Genomic DNA, 25,728 nt, shown 5'->3' with positions numbered 1-25,728 from the left:
ATCATCATGATTATAATAGTCCTCATGGTTAGGTTTTCCAGTGTTTTTTGGGGTAGAAACCCATTTTTTTCTATAATGCATGCTGGGAATTTATAGGATTGATGAGATTGATTGATGACAACACTGGTGTGAATTCTCAGTAAAGGTATTGAGGTTCTGGATAATCAGTATAGGACAACAAAATATTGACCTTGAAGCTTTTCTCTTGAAAGTCCAGGTGAGCAGCAACCCAAAACATCTGTCCACCTCTGCACAGTTCAACCAGAGCTTGGTGTTAAAAAAGTCAAGTTCAAAGACGTTAATGAGGAGGAGCAGGAGGAGAAGTTTGAATAAGGTTATGCCTCTGAGGAAATTTATAAAGTGGAGGGCCAGGATGACTTTGTGCAAGTATTTGGTGATGAGGAGGAGGAGGGGGAGGTTGAAGTTATGTAATGTATTTACTTTTTTATCAAGTTATGTAAACAACTTCTGCAAGACTGAGCTGTGTTAAATACAAATGAAAACACTGTCAACCATAATAATAACTTGGATTTCATAACATGCAAAGAACATCAACAAGAAACATCACACAGCTTGAAAAATGTATATATTTGTGGATATTTTAAATTAAAGAAAAAAGAAAAAGAGTGAGCTCTGTTCCTCTCTGATAAAGACATATGTCTGACTGAGAGGGTCCAAAGGTGTTGTGCACCTGTGGCAGACACTATGCATGGTCCTGATCCTACTGCACACCTCACCTCACACCTCAGAGCAGGCACCTGCACCTATAATCTCTAACCATCCACAACCATCGCAAATCAACAATCACCAGACGAACTCAGGTTAGTCAAAGTGCCACAACAGGTAATTTGTAAACAATGGATGAAGGAGAAAGTTGATACTGACCCTTGTAGCCTGCATTGAACAAAAATCGAAAACATTGTTGCTAGCTGCTCAGGGCCCTCCATGGTCAGTCTTCTGACAGTCTTCCAGTCCTATAGATAGAGGAAGATCTCTGATGTCTGTCTCTGACCTCAGTAGCTGTTGAGTTGAAGAGCATAATGACCACAGGCCAGACAGTAGCTAACACAGCAGTACCTGAGGTTTCCCTCCTTAGTTTCACCAGTAAATCAAGCTTAAAGTCTCCGCTGCACTGTTATCTGCTTATTCTCATTGGATGCATCACAAAATAACATAAGATGAAAAGTAAATTACACAATACGCAATTTATTATCATATATTGTATTTTGTCCAATATACTGTAAAAGTATATAAAATGCTATTTGGCACACGAGCTGGCAGGATAGTAGGAGGTTTTAATGATGGACACAATATTAACACCTATACAGTATATGACAGTAGTCCTAAACATTGGCTTTCTAGTTTGTAAAGGATTGTATAAGGTTCGTTGCTTTTGTGCGTTCATTCAGTTTAATTACTTTACTGAAATTTTAGCCTCAAGTCTTCATGAATATAAAGGTGGAACATCTTTGCATCTTTATAAAAACTGAAGCCCTGCAGCGCTCTCTGGTGGATAGGAGACACAAATGAATGTGACATGAATCTCAAACAGCAGGGACACTTTTATACAGTATGCGGTGACACACACGTGTAGATTCTTAGTATAACTGTAAACGAGGCACTTTTTCTTTGTATTAATCCTACTATAGTCTATTGTGTGTGTGTGTGTGTGTGTGTGTGTGTGCTGTGACTTTCTCCTGTCTTTTTGACATTGGCAGTAAGCTACCTGGGCAGAGCGGTCGATTGGCCCTGTATAAGTGGAGGGCGTTTACAGGATGTGAGGGGGGCCAAAGTGCTGGATCAGTGAAAACCGAGAGGACCTGCATCCCATCCCATCCCATCCCTGCCAGTACCTGGACAACTTCAGCCATCCTCATCGTCAAAACGTGTCCTTCTCTAGAAAACAGCACTCCAATCAAACAAAGTAATAGAAATATGCGGCATAATGAAATAGGTATTGGGATTTCTCAGATTCAATAGTCTATGCATGAATGCATATGTCATATACACAACAGTGCCATCACATTTCATGGATTTCTGAGGCACTTGAGGGGCAAACATTTTTAAATAGGCTAACTGGGTGGAAAACATATGTATGGAAAGAAAAACGGACACAATATCAACAGGGCTGATGCCAAACTCACAGATTATCATCACATTCAAATTCAAAAAACCAGAAACCCGACAAGAGGCTGCAGAGATCCTCGGGGACTAGGTTATATGAAAAGTGCAGGTCTTGCATAATTTATTGAGACAACTGTAATCTATCCATCCGTGTGTCCGTGTGTATGGCTTTGTGTACAGTCATTGATCATGCCGTGAATCCAGAAACTGCAGATTTTACAGCGCAGATGTCGCCGGAGCTTCACGTCCAAATAAAGCGATGAGTAGGAGCAGCCGCGCCGTTTTCCCTCTTGAGGTTGTGAAAATGTTTGGACGAGGCGCGGCGCTCCGCCTGTAGTTGACGCTTTGCTTTACTGTACAAACTGTGGCTGTTTTTCACCCAAGTTGGGCCGAGGTGACCGAGATCCCTGTTAGCTGCGGATGTCCCTGACCAATTCAAGCGTCTTTCTGCTCAACGAGGTTGGTTCATTTTCAGTTTTTTCTCTTCTCTCGCGTCTCTTCGGGGGTGGTCGAGGTAATTGACGAGTGGATGAGATTTGGACTGCTGCTGTGCTGTATATTGGATGGCTTTGAAAACCAAGCTGCATGCGTCGTGTTGCCTGTTATTATTATTTCTGTGCCCTCGGACATAAACAAGCGGTGAAGGTGGAGGCAGGTCCTCGGTGGGACACCGATAATTAAATTAGACAGACTGACCTCACTGGGAATATTTCACTTCGGAGTAGAGGAGCATGCATTGACACTGCCTGTCTGCCAGCAGAAATTAGGGCTGAGAAGATGGGCTGCAGTGGGCTTTTTAATGTTGGTGATAAACATTTGGGAGTGGGGGTTATGTGTGTTTTCTTTATCTTATAATGTGTCTTGACTGTTGTGCTGTGATTTTTGTTCTTTCGTGAGCACACAGGTAAACTACTAACGACTAAATTGTTCAGCAATTGAATCTTAAACCATTTTGACCAAAATGAAATAATTCAGTTGGAGCAACAGATGAAAAATCAACCATCCCTGTCGGTCTGTTTATGCATTCCTCTTATCATCAAATAGTTACATTATTGCTGCAAGATAAACCACAGTAATCGCACTTAGGCTATAACGATGATTTTGTCACATATCACACATGCAGCCAGAGTGTGATGAAAGTGTTTTTACTCATATTTGAATGAGAATAAAATCCAGACGAATCAGTCGCCTGTCAACACAGTAACTCTCTCCTGTACTCCTTTAATCTGCTTTAATACACTTATATTCTGCTAGTGTCAACTTGCAATATGTCATGATGATAATTATCAGTTATACAGAACAAAACATCAATCATCCTCAACTTATACTCCCAGTACATTTTGCAACAGAATGACACCAGGAAAAGAGGAATATTTCCAGATCAAGATTTAAAAAATGGTCTCAAATGAAGGCAAAGCCACTGTCAGAGAGACAACTAAAATACAAATACTTAAGAGGGAGTGTGATATGGGGAGGGAATTATAAAGGAAGTTCCCTCTGTAACAGTGTTATATGCATCAATTAATGATGTTATAACTGTACATGATATACATAATATAATAACATCCATCTAAATCACTCATTCAAATCACTAGTTCATGTAATATATTATTAGTTGGTGATAGTAGTGGAAAGTCATCTTACCATTTTAAGCTATTTGTACTTCACTTGAGTATTCTCATTACTTCAGAATATGATCTGAATAGTTCTTCTACTAGCTGATGAACAGAGAACAAAGAAATATATTTTCAACTGATGATGAAATGATAATGCAATACTTTACAACAAAAGTTACAAAACCTTTTATCTTTGTAGATAGATAGATAGATAGATAGATAGATAGATAGGTAGATAGATAGGTAGGTAGGTAGGTAGGTAGGTAGGTAGGTAGCTTGTGGTGTGCTGGTGAGATAGTCCATGATCCAGGACACCATTGGCATCCATCTGCATCTCTATGAGCTTGTTTCCCACCCAGAGGGTCTGGATTGTGTTCAAGGTTGCTTGCAAAGTCAAAACACATGATACTGACCGTGCTGTAAGTCTTATCCAACTGGGAAAATGTCCTCTAGAGAAGGAAGATGATGGTATCATTTGCCTCAGTGTGTCTCTGGTGCAGGGGGTCTACTCAGTCACTCAGAACAGGTCTAAAAGATGGTGCAGCTATACCAGATTTGTCCCGTGTGCTTGAGCACTAAAAGTCTCCCCAGCATCTCCTTGAAGAAAGTTTGGCACTTATTAAACATCAAGCTGAAAATGGCTTTTACAAGTTGTGTCATTTTATTTGGTTGATTTAGAATTGTTGAGTTAATTTGTCAGATGATTAATTCAATCAAATTTTATGTAGTAGCATTAAATAGAGAACAAAACCAAGAGTTTGGTGCTTATAAAATATTATTTTGTTTCATACATATTCATTTATTTCCATTTCAGTTGTGTGGAAAGTATTTATGTATTGTTCATGGTCGATAAATTGCACAAAAAATTCAAATAGTCCATTTTTAGGAAAGTGTGAAAGACATCAAAAATGCATTTGAAGCTTGCAGCATAGACATGCATGCTTACGACAAATTCTTACATTATACACAAACTTAATGAAAATATGTCACTTGTTTGTATAATGCAAAAAATGCTGCTTAATTTGATAATGTGTTCTATTATCAAGCAGAAAAGTGATTTTTTTTTATTTTCAACTGTAATGTTTGAGAGTTTTTTTTATAATTTATTACAGTTAATATTTACATTTACAGTTTCCACAGACTTTCTGTTTAGTGGTTTGATTAAACTGCTCAGTGATCTAGCTAACAACCTCACCAGACATTATGTAATACACTGTATGGATGTTACCTCTACATAAAGTACACTGACTATGTGATGCGCTGCTTGGTGACACACTCCGTCACTGGCATCCCACCAGTCTGTTTACCTCATCCCTCCTCCTGGCACTTCAAACAGGGATCAGGTCTGTGTTGGAACACACGCTGTACTTGCATGTCTGAACCCATCAGGTACCGTACAAACCTCATGAAAGGATTTGGCAGCAGCCAGGTGTCATCTCCCTCCACTCAAAAATCAAAACGCAGCATCCCCGGTGCCTTAAAATAGCCGCTCATCCATAATGCACCAGCAGCAGCTCTGCCCACAGAGGCGCTTCAAATGGGACAGACTGACAGACATCTGCACTCAATGCTTGGGTGCAGCTCCTAAAGCTGCTCTCTCTCTCTCTCCTTTTTTCTGCCTTTCTCCCGCTCAGCGCAAAGCACCATGGAGTTTAACTTTCAAACCTTCATTCATTCATGTTTTATTCACATCTACCGCTCATACTGAATTGGAATGGATGCCTCCTCCTTCTCTCTCCATCTTTTTTTCCCCTCCTCTGCCTCACTGTTTCCTGCAACCCATCCTATGAATTATGAATCTCAACTTTGCTGGAGATTTTCACAACACCCATCGTCATGGTTTTATGGTGTCAGACTGGCCCGTCTTTAGATGCATCTGGTTGATTTCACGCTGTATCTTATGCAACACGTTCTGCGCGGAATTAACACATATAGAAGATACATCCTTCTACTCTTGAGATTTTGGTTGATTTTGCCTTTAATTTTAAAAAGCCTCGCAGAAATATAGATAGCCCTAAGACATTTTTTGCTAAAAGCTCTGGTGGAGTGATTTTGGTTTTGGTTGATTCTTAAAAAAAACAAAAAAACCTCCCACATTCACATCTGTATATATCCATAACACACACACTCAGCAGCAAAGCAGCTGTCAGAGTACAGCCAGCCATGACATCTACAGAAAACACTCAGTGAACAGGGGGCTACACTGGGGATGCCTCCACATGTCGAACAGAGACAACTAACATGGCTCCCATATCCCCACACCACCACAAGACTTTTCTCCTCTCTCTAAACTTCTGGCTTTTGACATGTTGAAATTCACAGTGCGTGAAAAATCAATGTGATAGGACTGTAGAGATGGTTGATTTTACACTCTGAGACTTTGTCTTTGTGACTTACACCACATGTTTGTCCACTTTCGTGTGTTTACTTTTGGTCTGGGGCAGTTTGTCATGGTTTAGGCTTGGCCAGTTAGCTGCAATTAAGGGAAGTATGCAACAGCATACAAGGGTATATTTTAGACATTTATTTAGATATTTTAGTTTGCTTCCAACTGTGGCAACAGTTTAAGGAATCCAGTGTACACAGTGATATCCATAAGGATTTTTAGGTTTCGTGTTGAATTTTGTGGAACTTTGCCTGGCTTGCACAGAGAAACTTTGAGGCTTTTATAGCAGAATATGTTCAACAATAATATATAGGTGTAAAGCCATTTATTGTTTGTGAGAATCCCAAGAAGTGATGGAAATGTGATGCTATCTTTTTGCAAAATGTGGCTTGATGTTACATTGTGATAGCAGTGAAAGGAGATCTTATGAGCCTGATTGTGTCTGTAAGATACAATGCCATCCAACATAACATCACATGGTTATCTTGTTTGCTACAGTGATGTCCTGTCATGACAGAGTCCTGAATGAACTTAACACGCAGTTGCAACACAGAGTCCCATTGGACAGGCGAGGTAGAGATGAAGGCAAAGGAGGAGAGGAGGAGAGAGGGTCGGAAGGATGATATGCAGAGCGGAGAGAGCCTCACTGACGTAGCACAGGGCTGTGTACTGAGAGTGGTGGAGAATAAGAGAGTGGTGGTGGTGTGGGGAGGGGGAGTGTAGAGAAAGAGAGAGGGATAGACTGCTTTCAAGCACGCTACAGTACACTTCAGTGTTACCCAGGAGAGAGAGCACACCATGACTGACTAACAGAGAGAGCGAGCGAGAGAGACGGGGAGTGTGCTCTCCCACCTCCAACTGAGTAAGTATGCCGCTATCTCTTGTGCATCTTATCTCTTCGCGGCAAATTGCATTGATAGCTGGTATGAATGGATCTGTACATGTTTTTGGAATAATACCTGACCAGATGGTGTGAAAAGATTTATTGTAGAGACAAGAAAACCTTTCGATTCTGCTCTTCTAACACTCACTGAAAGTTTGAGAAATTGAGTTGATGTATGCGGCTGTCAAAGTGGGGCACGGCAGAATTTTCATCTACATATGAGGGTTTTGAACAAATTTGATGTATGTCCAAACTCCTTACCCTCAGCGCTGACATTTCTGTGGAAAGTCTGAGTGGCACTAAAGCAGAAAATGGCATTTAGGGCAGTTGTGTGACAGAGGAGCAGTGGTGGGAAGCTGTGGGCATACTTGCAGGCGTTCATGCTTTCTCTGGTGGTGGGGGGAAGGAGTGCATTTGGGACCGCTAGGCTTCCTGTGTGGGGTCAATTAAATACTGCATGAGACAGAGCACTAAAAGCCTGTCCCGTGAGGAGTGAAGTGCTTTGTGTGTTTATGTGTGTGTGTGCATGCATATGTGTGTGTTTGCGCATCAGTGTGCATTGCCTTGATTAAATTTGATGAACCAGCAATGTTGAGAGGGCCAAAGATTCCAGTTCCAGCCTCCCTGCGAGTTCCTGTTGAGAAATCCTGCCTTATGTTTTTTTAACTTATTATTTGTGCAAGAAAAATAACGTCAGAATGCTCTCTAATTTTTGTATAGCACATCTGTATGTTAGGCAGGTCTTATCTAGGACACCTCTCTATTCTGTGTTTTAAACATCTAAAATGTATTCATCTGCTCAACAATCTGTACACACAAATTACTTTTATTTTGATTAACCAAGCTGATGTAGTCACCGAAAAGGTTTAAGAATCAAACTTGAAAGAAACCGCACTGTTTTAGATGTAAAGCTGGAATGTGCGGATATGTAGGGCACCATTACATATTGATAAGTCCGACATTCCCTCAGTTAGCTCAGCCCACTAGTCAAGACGCACCAATTAGGCCTCAAACTCAAACCTAGAGCCTAAATCAGGTCAGCTACTAACAAACACGTCGGATTTAATGAAGGATGCCGCACTGTGCCATTCTGTGCTGCACTGTAGGTACACAGCTTTATGTGGGTTAGCTCCAGCCTCTTCGCACTTTGAAGCAGTTTGGTGAAGTCAGGTTGAGGGATCCCTGGAGGGATGAAAGCCTAAGTATGCACAGCGTAGCCGGCAAGGCCAAGTCGACAGCGTGGATGAAAGATAGAGATTCCTGGCTGGGCTCACTGAACCCTGCTCCTCTTCCTCCACTGCCAGCTTCACTGTCGAACCATCCTCTATGATTCACATCATTACATTGTCCTCATTGCATCAGTAGCATTTCTCTTCACGGTTGGTTAATACAAGATGTCTCCTATTCTTGAACCTCCATTCAGACTGGCATTACTGTGAGGGCTTGGCGTCTTTGGTGAGAAAGCAGTTGTGTAGTGTGCGTTGAAATGACTTGGAAGTGCTTATTTATAGGCAGCAGGGTCTGCCAAGGGCTCATTACAGGCAGGGGGAAAGTATCCTGAGGTAACATTAGAGCAGGAGGAGGGTGGAGCTGCTCAGGACAGGATGGAGTATCAATCTGGGTGGCTCTCCTATTGATCCACTCTGCTCTACTCTGGTTACACTGTCAGGAGACCTTCTCTCTGGCTCTGAATGATCCACCTCTGCCTGTAATGCTGCCTTAGCTCCCACTGCACACAGATAGTAAAGGTGCCTCCTCACTGGTCAAAAGGTTGGTGTGCTGTAAAGGTTCTGTGCTTAAATCTCTAGATTTGTTGGGGAAAATCTGGAACTGAAGTGCCCTTTTCACAAACCACTTGATTCCAAGTTGGTGCAGAGATTCTGAGTTTCTTACAGCACAAAATAAATACTGGATAAATAAAGGTATATCACACCTTACTACATTTTTGGTCTAACTATAACGTGTCTGAAGCAGCAAGTATTGAAAACTGTCAAGTGTTGAAAATTGACATTGAATGTCAGATTCATAGTCTTCTTCAGCCGTTCATTAATCAGATATTTACTCATTTCAAACACAATTTTGCCAATTTTAGCCTGTATTTTATGTAGCCAAAATTCTTGTGCGACTTCTTGTGTTTAGAGAATATTTATCATTTGAGAACTACGACGTCTTTTGTTAAATGAGAAAAACATGCTTATAGTCCTCAAAGCAAGGTACTGAGAAAGTCAGGTATCATTTGCCGAGCTCTAGTCATGCTGTGATGAAAATTGGCATGTGATCCAAATATAGGATGGTTGTGAAACTATACCAAGTTTTAAATTACTTTGTACAACCTGTTTCCACATTTCTTATTGTCCATATTCACCTTTGACAGTTAAGTTCTTGTCTTTGTGTAAGCATAAACTTTGAAGAAAAGTGCTAAAAAAACCTGTAATATACCTGCATCAAATTACCAAGAGGATTGAACAACACTGGATGTAATATTATACTTTTGTAATGAAGGGGGGAAAAAAAAGAAAAGCACCGTCGCTGCAGAATACAGAACACACGATGTAGACTGAAAAGAGACAAGCCTCAGTGGTTGTCTGTTCTTGTTCTCCATATAGGCACTTAGTTCACATTCAGATGGGCTATCTGGCATCAGTGAATATAGCTGAGCCAGTCTCAAATCTGCTTTGCTTTTTCTTGAGGGAATTCATCAAAACTCAGTGAACTTTGACAATCCTCTGCTATCCTCTCCCCACTGCTAACTCTCAGTCTGAGATGGGAGAGGAGAGGAGAGGAGAGGAGAGGAGAGAAGAGGAGAGGAGAGGAGAGGAGAGGAGAGGAGGGGATAGGAGGGGAGGGGAGAGCTATATTTAGACCGACTGAACAGCAAAAAATAACAAAAAAGAAAAGATTCTGCTGTTAATCTCTGGTCCTATTGTTCTAATGTTCTGCCTCCCCTCCCCCTCTTTCTTTTTTGTCTCCTTTTTTTCTCACTCTTTCACCTTTTCCCTTTGTCTTTACTATTTTGTCTCTCTCACTTCAATTCAAGTTCAAAACTAACACTTGTAAAGCAGACAGAACACATAATCCACTTCTCATGATTTTTATTATTTTTCATAATTTCTTGTTCTGTTAATCTAATTTGCTGTACAGGTTTACACTTATCTTTTCATTTCTCCTGTTTTTCATTCCTTCTCCATCTCTGCATTCCTCTCCCACTGTTTTAAAGGCTGATCCTCAATGGCTGCTTACTGCACAGCACTAATGATGAAAATAGTCACTCTATCTTCTGTTCCAGAGGCATCTGAGGGAGCTAGTTGCTCTAACTACAATAATATGTATGTGTGTGTGTGTGTGTGTGTGTGTGTGTGTGTGTGTGTGTGTGTGTGTGTGTGTGTGCTTGCTTCCCTTTAATTTTAAAAAAGCCTTGCAGAAATATAGATAGCCCTTAGACATTTTTTGCTAAAAGCTCTGGTGGACTGCACTTAATTCTTAAGCAGCCAAACTTGAATGAGGGTAAGAGAGTGCATGCTGCCAGCATAATGGACGCCAAAGTAGGGTCCTCGGTGCCTGGGGCGACCTGGAGAGCAGGCATGCAGCCCTGGCTTGCCAGGAACAACGAGGCTGTCTCTTACAATAGAGACCTTTCCACTGGCTTATTAAGACATCTGATGGACTCTAGATGGCTGCTTGCTGACTCACCGCTGCATTTCTGTTCTGTAGGCTCATGCATCACCTTCCTGTCAGGAGGATGGTGCAGGGCAGGCGGGCACAGCCCTGCCCTCCTCTTTTCCTCTCCTCTCCCTCTTTCCATCTCTTCATTCATGTTTTTTCCTCTCTTTCTGTATTCCTGTCCTTTGCTTCTCCTCACACCCTTTGTGTTAGTTTTGGCCATTTTACAGTTGAAGCAGTCACCTGTTCAGCAAAGAGAGCTTCTACTGCACATCGCTAATTAGCAGAGGAATGACGATTACACACTCAGTTGTCTCCCAGCTTTTCCTTACTTGGTTATTGTTATTATCACTTAGCATGGCTTACATAACCGCTCAGTCGTTGTTCTGTCTTATTTATAGAAGTTCTGTCTGTACCCAGTGAAAAATGATGCTCCGCAGTGTGAGGGTAAACATAACCTGCTTGTGGAACTGGTTTTACATCACTTTTTTAGGATCTTTTAAAGACAGAATTGATAGAAGAGAAACGTATGGAGAAACTTGCAGGGGGTTGTGATGCTGGAGAGGGATACATGAGATTTTGAGGCATGTGGGTGGTTGGGTGGGGGGACACTACTCAGGGGAGGAGAGGAGAGGAGTAGAAGCTGGTTTATAGGTGAAGAAACCCGATGTACCAGTATGCAGGCGTGTACACACCAGTGCTGCAGTCAGGGCATCAATTTTGTATAGGAAATGGCTGTTGAGGCAGCGCAGCAACGTCAGCTGTGAAGCACTTAGACTGAGCGCGCCTCCCTCTCTCTCTCTACCCCCCCCCCCCCCCCCCCCTCGTAACCACGGGCTGAGGGGAGGAGGGTTCCGCCTTTTCTGTGCAATGGGGGGGAAGAGAGCGCTGGTAGCAGAATCATGTCTGCCTCCGACTCGAGCGCTACAGGACTCATCTGTAACAAGGTACGCTGTTGATGTTCCCCTTTTTGTGTAATCACTCTGCATGCAAGCCTCAGCCTCCTCATCATGGGTCCCCTGTCTGTCTGCTGTGAGACATCTCTTCTGTTTTTCTCTTCTTCCCCTTCCCTCTCAGTCTTGTCTCAGCAGAAGTCTATTCTGGTTCACTCACTTTGCCAGCATCTCCCCACTTCTTCTCTCTTCCCCCCCCCTCCCTCCTTCTTCCTCATCCTCTTTGGACATACTGTACACATGCAGATTGTCTGTCTATCTCAGGTCTGTATACTTTGCAGCTCTGCTTTGAACTTGTACATCACCGGGAGCCCCATCTGTTGAATGTCATGGGTTTTGTTATTTAGTTCAACAGCCATATCCCCTGTCGTCTTTGAGTCATTTCTACCTTTAAGTATTCTAGTTGAGCTCAGTTTTGTTTATTAGTTGATTTGTGATGTCATTTAGGGTGCACAACAGCTATTTAGAGTCCAAATTCCAAAAATGAATAGACTATCTGAAAGTAAAGCTCATTTTTATTTCTCATTTTCTATGGAATGCATATTTTATATATCTAAATACATAAAACAACAAACAAACAACAGGTTCACTGCAGGCATTGAGGAAAGTATCATGTACAGTTGGTTCTTCAATGAAGGCATGTTGTTTGCAATGTGCCTGCTTCCCTCTGCTGGTGAGAATCTACAACTGCTGCATTGTCATTATCTCATGTTTCAACCTCTAATAGGACTTCCAGTATGTGAGGGGTTTCTCGTTATCTTCCCCGTCTCTTGTTTCTTCGCTTTTACGAAGACAACTGCATTGTGAGAGTGTGCGATTGTTTTACTGTTGTTTTAAAAAGTCAACACAGTCAGAAAACACAGTGAGCTGCGAATTCTTCCAGATACATTAAAGCTGTTCCAACACTGACACGTGCATGCCTGTGATTAGATTAGATTTCACTATTGATCCCAGTGTTGTGTGGTGAGCAGCAGGGTTTTTAAGAGTTAAAGCTCTTCAATGAGGCAGAATGAGTTTGTCTGAATCTATGCCGAGTGCACCATGGATAAATATACTTGTTTACTTTTAATGATATGGCTGACCATGTTCCAATGTTTTCTCTACAGTTTTTAATAACTATGGATTCTGGAGGCTTGTGAGTGCTGCCACACAATATATCAGATGACTTTATAGCACTTTCATATTGTTTTTGATGCTTGAAGTGGTAAAGATTTTGAAACGGTAGCGCCCCTTTATAGCTTGCAATATGCATAATATTTTTGATGTTGCTGATGAGGAGTTTCAGTAAACATTCAGTAAACATTTTGGCTTATTTCAAATCTTTTCTGTTTCTTAATTTGGTTAAACAGCAAGGTGGATTTATACATTTGGCTTCTTCATTCATGCACATGGAGAGAAATACAGAACAGGCATGACTCTGAAATTTCTCTGTCTGGGAATGGTTTTGAATAACACAGCACCATGGGATTTGTCAGTTACCAATGAGGTAATGTTATTCAAATCTGCACTATCATATGTGAATATCAGGCCCTCATCATACAGCTGAAAGTCACTGAGGAAGAAGATAGAGAATGAGAGATAGAGGGAGACACCAAGAGCACATCCGTTTACTAGAGGTTATTTAAAACTTCCCACACAATTGAAAGAATATTTTTACAAATTAGAACCCCAAAACATTGAGACTTTGGAGTCCATTAAATCTTTGCAGTCAAAAAACCCCACTGATCTGCAACTTTGCTGTCACACCTTGTATTAAAAGCTTAAAAGACAGCAAATCTTTAAAAAAAATTAAACATCTGGATTGTAATGCCAGTAGTTTGGCTATGGGGAGCACCACACTGCAAGTGGTGACAGAACATACTGCATATATCAAGTGATTACATGGATTGAATTTGTTGTTATCATCTTACAGTACAATACATTTGTCTGTCAATGCCTCTTCTCAGCAGTGCAGGCCAATAAATGTGGGAGAATATATGATTCTCTGCAAACCGAGTATCATAGTTTTACATTACTTAAAAGCCCCAAACAAAATAGCAGAGAAGATCTGAATATTTAGCACTCTTTAAGCTCCCTGGGAATCCATGCAGTTTTAAGCAGAGTGTTGTGATGATTTGGACTTTTGGACAGTGATGTAGAAAAAGAGACTGGTGGTCCTGTGCTTCATGTTTTCTCTTATTTGTATTTTCTTTTTTATTTACAAAGGAATTTTTGCTATAATCTTTCTTTATCAAGTCAAAACCATATAAAATTGCAAGAATATAAAAGTACAATCGGTATCGGTGCAGACAATGTACTGATATTTTAAGCAGACTATACTTGAGAACATCAGGCGGGGCTATGTACTCTATGTGCTTTAATTAGGTTTTGTTTCTTCTGCTGGTAGACTCTTCAGACTCAGCTGCACCTCTGGCAGGCTTTGATATTCAAATGATATCCACAAACTCTGTGCTGGATTCAGCTAAAACTGTTTTTTGGTGGGGGGATGGAGCTGGTGAAGAGGAGGGAAGAGAAGAGGGAGGAGTAGACGGGTGGAGGAAAAAAGGTAAAAGAAGGATGACGTTATGGAGCTATTTTTGGCTTATGTCTTATGTGGGTGCTCCTGTCTGGTATACCAGGAGTCTTTCAGTCCTGTATCCAGCTGGGACTGCAGCCACCAGAGGAGCTGCTGATGGAGTGAGAGGACAAATATAGGATCTGGTGGGGTGAGCCTTGTGAGAGTTTAATCAGTTTGGAAGTTTATGTGTCTGTCTGTGTGCTCCAATGGGTTTATATTATGTCTATTGCTGTATTTCATGGAAAAAAAGTACATTTTTTGGTTTGTTTTAATGTTCAGTTGACATGTAACTGACTCATATTAAATGTTACAATTTTGAATTTTAAGCTGTGATTTGTATCTGAATTAAAAATTGAAAATTTGTTCCGTCTGTCAAGTTTAATTTCATTGTCATGGCCACTGACTGAAAGGAAGTTTGATTATGTCTGCGATCAACTGCTGGACTCGTTCTTAAACGCCTGTCTGTTGCCTGTGGTGTGCTAGATACGTGTTTTACATCGCATATGACAATTTTGAAACACTTTTTGAAAGTGTGTGTCTGATATAAATTATAGCATCTAGTATCACGGATGCTCAAACATATAATCAAAATCCATTTGTCTAGTACACATCTCTGCAGCGCAACCTTGAGTCAATCAAATAAATCAAAATCTAGAATCGCATTAGTTTTTATTTTCAGTATTCTTGGAAGAGTTGTGTCTTTGTTTTTTTTCCTGGTAAAAAAAACTCTTTTTTCAACATCTTGTGTGCCTGGCTGAGTGGATTAAACAGACAACAAGGCTGTGCTGGTTGTTGGTGTTGTTGCAGTACTCACGCACATGTTCCCCTGAGAGGGCTGCTTTGGAAAGCTGCAGGAACTTACCGGTAGTGGATCACACGGCTTCAGGAGAGGACAGGCAAGTTCAGAGACAGGTTGAATAAGGAGAAAGATATGGGAGACACAGAGGGAGATGTAGGTGATATTTTTTGGAGCTGCATCAAAGCTATTTGCTATAGATCAGCGCTTGTACTGTGAACTCACTTAATGACTCATTCTGAGTGAAGAGCAACAGCTGCCTCGAAGTGTTAGGTACTGTGTCGTGGTGGATTTATCTCCTCTCTGTCTGGGCTGTAACGGTTGCTCCTCTCCTCTCCTCTCCTCTCCTCTCCTCTCCTCTCCTCTCCTCTCCTCTCCTCCATTCCTTTTCTTTAGGGTTCAGCCGATTCCTACACTAGTCGACCCTCGGATTCCGACCTGTCCCTGGAGGAGGACCAGGAGGCGTCTCGGCGTGAAGCCGAGCGCCAGGCTCAGCTGCAGCTAGAGAGAGCCAAGGTGAGAGCCCGAGTGTCATAGGTCGATGCATGTCCTTAAGTTCGCCTTCAATTACTGTGGAGCAGTGTGTAAAACATCATGAATCATGTTAATACCTAAAGGTTGTTTTCCAGTAAACTTATTTTATGTTTTAGATTCGTTAAGGTCTATAGAACCAAAATTCATCCTTAGAAATTTTGGTGATTTTAATGTTATATTGCCACATGTCTCATTTACATTTCTTACTTTCTTTGTCTTTCAACAGTCTAAACCAGTAGCATTTGCAGTGAAAACTAATGTGAGTTACTGCGGGGCCCTTGATGAAGACTGTCCAGTCCAAGGTGCCGCTATCAACTTTGAAACCAAAGACTTTCTGCACATAAAAGAGGTGAGAAGCATTACTGTGAGATCATTACTACTGTCTCTGCCACTTGCACATGAAAGGTTTTTATTATTAAATTTGATGTCAACATATTTTGTGGCTCAGAGACATCAAGACATAAAAGGTGTGCTTCTCTGTAATGCAGAAATACAACAATGACTGGTGGATTGGTCGGCTGGTGAAAGAAGGGGCAGACATCACGTTCATCCCGAGCCCAGTCAAACTAGACGCCATGAGGATAAAACAAGAGCAGAAAGCAGCAGCAAGGTCAGAGGTCACACAACTCTTACAGATTGGTGTTTATAAGTGTTAGCACGCCTCTACTTGTCGCTGTATCTCTGTCTTAATGTCTCTCTCTGTTCCCGTAATTTACCAGTTTCCTGTCTAGCGCACTCTTTGAAAACTTTTTTTTTTTCCTTGACACAACTAGTTCTTGCTTATGTGTTGCTCTGTTTTGGAAGTCCTTCTCTCTAAATTGCCTCCTGAGGGGATTCAACGCATAATGAAGTTTTGCATTATGTTGCTCTGCAGGAAAGGAGGGAACGCTTCATCCGGAGGCAGGTGGTCCACCCCACCATCTGCAGGTAAGTGAGGCTGGAGGAGTCCTGCTGCTGTGTCTGTCTGCTGGGACCACATGCTCTCACAGGGTCACAAACAGGGACTATTCCTGGGCAACAGTGTTCCCATCAGAAGTAATGTCTGCCGGGAAATATTTTATCAACATACTTCACCTTTTACATCAGACTAAGCTTAATGATTTTGTGAGCCCTCCTATATTTACACACAAATGAAAAGCTACAATCCTGAAGGGCTGCAGTATAAATGCACTTTTCTTCAGCATATTTTCTTTGTTAATACACACTTATGGAGCCTCAAAGTTAAGCATTTTCTACTGAAGCAATTATGTATTACAACAGCCTTCTTGTTAGCTTTTCTCCTCCTTGATTAATGTTCGCTCTGTTTATTCTGAAAGCCAAACAGAAGCAGAAACAGGTATGTTCACAATTGTACCTCTTCCTCTGTGTATCACTTTCCTGTTTTACAATTTATTTAAGGACACTCTCAAGTATACATCCTCACATGTACGTTGGTAATGACATGCAATAACGTTCCTTTAAGTGTGTTAGCTAAATACACTTCAATATGCTGTACATTTTCTGCTTCCGAACCTGTCTGTGCTTGTGGCCCATGCAGACTGAACATGTACCTCCATATGATGTGGTTCCTTCTATGCGGCCAGTGGTGCTGGTGGGCCCCTCTCTGAAAGGCTATGAGGTGAGACGACCATCGGTATTTTAAGTCTCACCATTGGTTTGGAGTAATGATCTGGATGTGGTCAGATATGGAGCTTGTGCTGAAATATTCAAACCAAAGAATTGTGATATAAAATGAACCTACTGTAGGACAGTTTTGATTATGATAATTAAGTGTCTAAAGCCACAAAAGTTTTTGTTTGTAGAAAATGAAACGGTGAAAATTTGTGCCAATTTGTGTATTTCTTTCATCTCAGTTGGAGTATCAGCGTGTATTGCTATGTGTATAGTGCCTATAGCGTCTGAGATATGAGTATTTGCTTACTGTTAATCACAGAATTTATCATGATTTTAGACATTTTATACACTTAGAAATAATTAATCAAAAATAACTGTTAATTGCAGCCTGTTAATTGTGACATATTTGAGTGTTTGAGCTCAGTCTCGTGTGCTCTTTTCTTCTCTGAATTCCTGTTGCTTGTTCCAGCTTAATCTTGACTCTATTTTCTGGTCCAGTATGGACTTGCCTGGTTTGATCTAAAGGGAATCACTCTCGTCTCCATTATCCCATTAACACTGATACTAAACACCACATTCACATCCTGATGAAATTATAGAGCAAAACAACCGGAATCTTAAATCCGTTCTGAGTGACATAATGCTTTATATACACAGCCCTTAAATATATCCCCCCTTCTAAACTATACTTCTGTAACCTGTATCCCTACATATAGTATAAGATGAACTTATATTACAGTTAAACTTGATTAATCTGAAAATGTGTCAGTTGTGATTGACTCTGCGGATGAATATGCTGAAATATAAGGCATGTAATTGAACAGAATGTCTCTGTGCTTCAACATTTTCTCTCTGCTTCGCTCCCTCCACTGTGACTGCAAAGGCTGTGCGCCAAGCCGTTTGTTTTGTGTGTGTGTGTGTGTGTGTGTGAAATATTTATGCATCGCTCTGGTGATGTGCTTTGGGGATGCTCCAGTGGTGAAACGCCAGCCTGCCTCCTTCTCTCTCTTTCCCTCTGTTCTTCTTCTTCTCTCTGCTTTGTCTCTCTTGTACATATTTTCTGTTGCTCCGCCATTGTTCTTCAAAATTTGCCTCCTTGTTTTCCTCTCTTTTCCTCTCGCTGTTTCTCCATCTCTCTCTCTCTCTCTCTCTCTCTCTCTCTCTGTTAGACTGTGGAGCAGCAACACCGCTGTTCCCTTCACCCCCCGTTCCACACGCCATCTATTTTTCAGGACTGTTTGAAAATAGACTGCTTCACTGCATTCTCACAGTGCACATGCAGACATATATAAGCAAACACACACTATTTCTATCCATGTCATCCTTCATGATGCTCATATCTCTCTGCGCTGCACTATCTTCCTTCGTGATGGACTGTTTTAAACATGAAGGATACAGTATACAGTCTTTTTGGTCCTTTTTTATCATGTTAAATGTGAACATATGTAACTGTTTTATGCTGCAAATCTCACAATCATTAGCTCTGTTTGACACTCAAAAATCAAAAGTGAGATATTTCATAACACTAGTCACTCCTAACGTCTCTCCACTCTTTCTTCCCCTCATCTGTCTCCTAGGTAACAGACATGATGCAGAAAGCCTTGTTTGACTTCCTAAAGCACAGATTTGATGGCAGGTGGGTACGGCTGTCTGGGCTGCTCTCTGCAGCTGCAGCTCAGTGTACAGTAACACTGTGACCGAGCTGCAGAGCTCTTGGTGGGATTCTGCCTATCACGTTTCATGGTCGATAGGACACATGATGATGACGATTTATTTTTAGCTGCGAGAGAGTGCAAGTTCGTCTCATCCTTTGAAATGGAACAGTTGTGGATGTGATGTGATAAGACGCTTCTTCTGTAGGATCTCTATTACACGGGTGACTGCTGATCTGTCACTGGCGAAGCGCTCGGTGCTGAACAAGAAGCCCATAATGAACGCACGCCCCTGTCTAGGTGAGTGATGAGAAAGTTGTCTTTGATCTGTCTCTTTTGCTAAATAAATATTAATACCTGCTAAGAATAGATGACGCATCTTTTTAAAACAAAAAAAGTCAAGTCAAGAACTAAACTTAACCTGATTGAAGTGTCTCGTACAACTCGTTCTTCTTTCTTTTGTGTGTTCACAGCTGAGGTCCAGAGTGAGATAGAAAGGATCTTTGAGCTGGCCAAGTCTCTTCAGCTGGTCGTCCTGGATGCAGACACTATCAATCACCCAGCACAGCTCCTCAAAACCTCTCTGGCTCCCATCATCGTCTACGTCAAAGTCTCCTCGCCTAAAGTAGAGCACAACCCACTTAAACTTCACAAAGACATTAATTCAAGACCCATATAGTTGTTGATTATTAAAAGAACTATTTTGATAATTGATTACTCTTCCTGCAAAAATAATCTTGTTCCAGCTTCTCCAATGTGAAGATTTGCTGCTTTTCTCTGTTTTATATCAGCGTCAACTGAATATCTTTGGGTTTTGGCCTTCTGGTCAGACAAAACAAGAACTACTCTCAGAACTCTTTATAGACTTATGATTAAACCATTAATAGAACAAAAATAATCTGCAGATTAATCAATAGTGCAAATAATTGTTGTTGCGCTCATGATTATAATGATTGATTGATGACTCATAATAATTTAGTTTTGCACTTTGAACCTCTTTACAAGCTTTAATCATCATAAAATCTTCTTCACATTACATTATGTTAGGATTTCAAATGATTTGCCACAATGCTCTCACTTTATATGACTAAATAAAAGAGGAAAATGATGAATGAAATTAAACTGGAACCTGTAACTGCTTTGTTTCATCTCACAGGTTCTTCAGAGGTTGATCAAATCTCGAGGGAAGTCACAGAGCAAACACCTCAACGTCCAGATGATGGCGGGGGACAAGCTAGCTCAGTGTCCTCCTGTATGTCACTCCGCCTTGATAATGCTCAGCTGTTATCTTTGTTGCTATCCCTTTTAAACTGAGTACAAACTTTTCGTAGACATTGAGTGGTGTAACTTTCTTTTCTCTCATCCCTTGGTATTATCTTTGACTCATTAGGAGATGTTTGATGTCATCCTGGATGAGAACCAGCTGGAAGATGCATGTGAACACCTTGCAGAGTACCTTGACATTTACTGGCGCGCCACTCACCTCCCCTGTTCTGCCCCTGTCAACCCCCTACTGGACCAAAGCGTGATCACCCCACCCTCAGCTAACTCCAGCCAACAGGTAAGAAAAACACACAACTGATGCTTGATTTATTAACATTTTGCCTGCATTATCAATAACATCTTATCTGCCTCCTGTGTCTGTCCACTAGTTTTCTGAAACTCAAGAGTTGATAGAATGATCACTACCACAGACATAGGTGAGAAGGAATTAGTTTCTCTTTCTATTTCTAACTTTGACACACTGCAGTTTCTTTTGCCTCTGGTTTTGCCTCTTGAAATGTGTCTCCTGCTCTCCTGCAGGAGCAGCCTGTGCTGTCGGCTGGGGTCAGACTCAGAGGTCATAGAGCACAGGGATCAGGGCGCCACCAGGGGGCAGCAGCAGCCGCCCTCACCTCTCCACAGCCAGCCACCACCAGTACCAGTGCTGATCTATAGTGAGAGGAAGAGGAGGTTGGTGAGCTGGAGGACGAGGAGCAACAAAAACAAGGAGAGGAGCAGGAGGAGGAGGAAGATATGACCAGCACCACAACAGACAGAGGAGCCTCCACCTCACTGCTGCCCCCTCGGAAAGAGCTCCCTGCTCCCACCGCCACGCGACAACTCAGGGCCGCTTTCTACAGCTGCACGCCTACTGGTAACAAAAACCAGTATAACAGTGCAGCCACTGCACGCCACCTTCCCTCACCCTGCTTCCCCCCCCGACCTTGTTCCCAACTCGGTGCTCTCACACTGAAAGTCACGTCCCCCACCTGGCAAAGCTGAGCCAGCCCATGTGTGTTCAGACACCCAGAGGTGGACGTCCTAGACACAGATAGGCTGATTCAGCTCTCATCATAGACAAATGATTCACACCTGTGAAATCAGGTAATATGATAGCGTACAGTACTGTAGCAAAGCTGTCAGTATAACACAAAACATGAATATGAGAAGCTTCCCAGGGTTTCCTTTCTCTGCCCCTCTCCAAAGAGTTCAGAGAGTGACAGAAAACCAATTCTGTATGTCTTCCATCTCTGTAGCTCTCTGTGAGCTGTGATTCCAATTTAACCAAATGTTTTCTGAAAGGCACAATAGTTTCTAACAGAGTCAACGTGGTGTCACCGGAGTTGGGACACACATGGAAAATGAAAACTTTTCTCTTCCTTTATCACGTGCTTTCTTTCCTTGTTTATGCAGTAGCCTTTTTTTAAATTATTCTTTCCATTTATTTTTTTTACAGTAACTATCTATATTAATATCTATAATTCATATCTCAGCTCTCAGTAAAGCTGATCACATATCTGTCTGCAACAGTAATGCAAAACCCATGCATGACAAGCACAGAGTTGCACATCTACAGTCTATATGCATCTTTGTCACAGCTGTGAATGTATAAATGCTGGTGTGTTGGCTTTGGGAGACGGTGGCAAATCTCATAACTAAAATGAAAATGCAATTCAATAGTAACCAGAGAAAACAATGTGCTTCTTGAAATCACTGATAGTTTCCCAAGACAAGCAGGTATAAATTATACATAAAACAAATCACCAAGTCACATTTAGACTAAAATATGATTATAATGAATCATATTTCATCAATTCCACTACAGTAATCATGTACAGTATGTCAATTGCTGAACTGTAGGGTTGAATTTTATATCCCAAAGAAATTAATTAAAATTCTTCTCTCTGACACAATGTGATCCACTCAGAAATATAACTTGTAGCATAACAACATAAAAACAAAAATATACAACATCTGGTGATATGAGTAAGGTTACTCCAAAAAGGGACAAAATTAAGGCATTTTTTCTGTCTCAAGCTTTCAGATTTGGTACATCTGGTATTTATTAGTTATTGTTTCCTGACACCAAACTGTAAGACTTCAGCAAGGCCTCCGTCCTTTTCTGGAGTAACCAGATGTTGTACATTATGTTTTTTAAACAATAATTGCTATCAGCACCAAACACATCACTGTATAATTTCCAAAGATAATAGATGTACAGATTAATAATGCAACTAAATGTTGCTTCAACATGTGTGCTTTATAGGATTCTTGGTGATATTAGCACTTAACTAAAATAAACACATCACTGTAACCCAGATAGTCGGGAACATAACTGCATTTTATTTATTTTTTTTACTATATCATATTTACATTTTAAACATTATTACTACTCAGTGTTGTAGTGGTAACTGGAGAAGTGGGTAGACTAAAGACTCCCAGTTTCAGTTTTGAGTTTAAGAACGCTGCACACTGTCTGTACACTCAATTTTAGCTCCTAAAAAATTATTTGACTCAAAAAGGCAACATTTCAACCCTACGGGGTGTTCATCAGGGTGACTTTAGGTATCAACTGAGCTTCAGGAGTTTGTTGCTCTGTGAAAAAGAAGTAGCCATTTGTATAAACCCTCTACTACACACTGTGCTAATCCTAATAAGCCCGATATATTGTTTTGTTATGTTTTGGCATAAACAGTTAACAGCTAAAAAATCAGTACATGTAGGCTTGTAAGTACATGGAGGGCGACCTCTGGTGGTATATTTATGTTACTGATGGTCTTGTATCCACTGCTTATTTATCTGATCAATGCAAACAAACTGCCAGATATACATTAAATATACATCCACATGATTTTAGAAAATGCACAACTTTCAGTCATAAGATTTGTTAAATATCTTGGCTGCAAATATCAAAAGCTTCCATCCAAACTTTCCACAGCCACCAATCATCTCTCTTATTTTTATTTAATAATCAATTTGCCTCCATTTCACATTGTAGGCCCACAATGCAATGAATGCATCTCAGATTCTCACTTTAATGCTTTTATCATGAAACTATACAATTCAGCTAACATACAGTACCACATTTGTAAATAATCTAATGTACGTGCATGACATATTGTATTCCTGTTTCATCAGAAGGGCTTTTTAGGACCATCCTCACATGAGCCGTTCACTCTTCAGAGTAAATGACCTACATAACCAATCACATATATGCATTATCAAGGCTTAATTGTACATACTGTATATTCAATATGCAGATATTATTGCACAGAAATGACAAATGCTGACAGAAAGTAGAAGGGTTTTAGTCACAGCACATAATTCTACAGCACCAGTCAGAAATTTGGACACACTTTCTCATTCACTTGAATGGGAAAGTGTGTCCAAACTTTTGACTGGTGCTGTGTATTCAACGCCTCAGAAAGCATGTGTTTATATGTATTTTCCTCTCTTTTTAGAATGATGCACTGCAGTTATTTAGGACCACCGTAAAGATTGCTTCCACTGACACCCACATTCATTTCTGAAGGACCAGGTTTGAGATGTATAACTTCTACTTAATGAAACACAGAGAACAATTTACCTTCTTTCGATTAAAAAATAAATAAAAAAAAATCAGCTCCTCCTATTTGCTTAATTTTTATTGCAGGAAATTTATACAAAAATTCTTTGGACACCCAAAGCACAATTTTTTATAATTATCATTTCTGATTGCGTTTCACTTGCCTAAATTCTGTATGCAATACAAAGTCTAGCATTGACGAGACACTAGCTGAGACTATCAAGATACCTCCTCAGTTATGATGGGGTATAGTTGCACTACTATCATTTATATGTCTGCTTTACGATGCAATAAATGCACTAAACGTTTTGCTGTACCCACCTCCAATACTGAACAAGCTGTCTGGTCTAATGATGATGTCAACATGTCCCGTGGTTTCTGAGAAGTCGACAAGATGAACGATGTCCAACAGTGTCTGATGATGACGTGTACAGGGTGCATCTTTGTCAATAGCACATTTGAAAAAGGGGGTGAATAAAACAAGATTTAAGTAATATTTGTGTGTCTGGTGATTTTATTTTTACCTCAAAGATTCATAATATCACCAACAGAGGGCAGAATAGCATCAGGTTATACTGATGCTGTAGAATAATCAGTCCCATGTAAAACAGAGTAGATTATGGCTTTTATCTTGCTTCAAAATTCATATTTTAAGGATCAGTTCACCCAAATTCCTTAAGAAAACACATTTTCTCACTTATCTCTTGTAATATAAATCCATGGGCCAGTTCTGGTTTTATCTGGACTGTTTTTGAGATATATGGCTCTTAGATTTCTGCCTCCACAGACGTCTCTGTTCTCAATGGAAGAAATAGTCCCCGTAAAAACTGTGCAGTGAGGTATGCCAAGTGACTGGGACACTATTTCTAGAAAAAAAAACACATTCCTGTTGAATTTTGTATTTAAATGTAAGTTTTCAGTTCGGGTAATACCACAAAAAACACTCATTACTTTGGTTGGAAGCAGAAATTTTACACAAATCTCCAGACCTGGGAAAATTAAATCCAAAACTACAGATGAATGAAAAGTTATATTTTTGTAATTTGGGTTAAATTACCCTTTAATTGTGTCCTGGTAGTATCTGGCTAAAGGTACAGTATGTACTTTTGTGTACTTTTGGTCTGAGGAAGTATTTCTTGGTTTGGGTTTGGCCCCTCAGTTCCAATTTAAGGAAATATCAAAGGATAGGCTCACAATTTTTTCAAGTCTGCCTTAAAACAATAGACAGGTGCCCACATGAACACTGACACATGTTTTTCTTCCTGTAATCATTAAAAGATCCCCTCCAAAAGTGCTTACAATGTAAGTGATGAGGGACAAAATCAACAGCCCTTCTTTTGAATAACAATGTACTAAATAAACTAAAGTTTAGCTAATAATTTTAGGATGGACTTGAAAAATTGTGAACCTGTCCTTTAATGCATCAGCATACAATCATATTTCAGACAACAGTGTGCTTTCAACTTCATGGCAACAGTCTGTTGAAGGCTCTTTCCTGTTGCAACAGTGCCCTTGTGCATAAAGTGGGGTCCATAAAGAAAATTGTTCTCCCAGTTTCAAGTAGAAGAACTTAATTGGAAGAGGTGCATTGACTGTGAACCAGGCCTTATTGCCCAACATCATTTCCTGACCTCACTAATGTTCTCTTGGCTGAGTGAGAGCAAATCCCCGCAGCCGGGATCCAAAATCTTGTGAGAAGCTTTCCCAGAAGAGTGGAGGCTGTTATAGCAGCATAATTAAGCCCATTGAATTGGAATCAGATATTCAACAATCACATAGAGGTGAAGGTTTGGGTGCCTTCACAACTATATTTTAAACAGACTTCCCTTCAACCAAGTTTTGTATGATAAGGAAGGTTGAGAGGTGTCATATCCCAATACATGTGAAACACACAAAGACTCCTTCATCAGTCCGTATATGCTGTTGTTGATTAATTACATTCAAATCCTATGTAACTGCACCCATATGACACACATTCAGATTCAGACTGTGCTCTATTTCTTATCTGGACATGATCATTATGCACCATCTGCCGTGTTTCAAAATCACTTCCCTCTTTGGTTACTGTACGTCGAACACGTTCCTCCCAGACACACTCGTGAAAAAGTGCAAACTGCTGCCTCAT

At 40.7% G+C, this 25,728-nt stretch overlaps 1 protein-coding gene across 1 annotated transcript; it reads left to right on the top strand.

Moving 5' to 3' along the window:
* The first annotated feature begins 715 nt into the window (after positions 1 to 715).
* On the top strand, positions 716 to 24,081 carry cacnb3b (calcium channel, voltage-dependent, beta 3b). The gene is made up of 15 exons (XM_042409910.1): positions 716 to 821; positions 1,719 to 2,583; positions 15,372 to 15,491; positions 15,736 to 15,858; positions 15,998 to 16,119; positions 16,384 to 16,436; positions 16,826 to 16,845; positions 17,047 to 17,127; positions 18,701 to 18,759; positions 18,984 to 19,075; positions 19,249 to 19,400; positions 19,932 to 20,027; positions 20,166 to 20,336; positions 20,428 to 20,475; positions 20,579 to 24,081. The coding sequence occupies exons 2-14, from the start codon at positions 2,545 to 2,547 to the stop codon at positions 20,455 to 20,457; spliced, it is 1,158 nt and encodes a 385-aa protein (XP_042265844.1). The 5' UTR covers positions 716 to 821; positions 1,719 to 2,544; the 3' UTR covers positions 20,458 to 20,475; positions 20,579 to 24,081.
* The last annotated feature ends 1,647 nt before the right edge of the window (positions 24,082 to 25,728 follow it).

Source organism: Thunnus maccoyii, chromosome 4 (assembly GCF_910596095.1).
Source record: "Thunnus maccoyii chromosome 4, fThuMac1.1, whole genome shotgun sequence".
Taxonomy (NCBI): Eukaryota; Metazoa; Chordata; class Actinopteri; order Scombriformes; family Scombridae; genus Thunnus; species Thunnus maccoyii.
The sequence above is the reverse complement of the archived record's forward strand: the minus strand, read 5'-3'. Positions and strand labels throughout refer to the sequence as shown.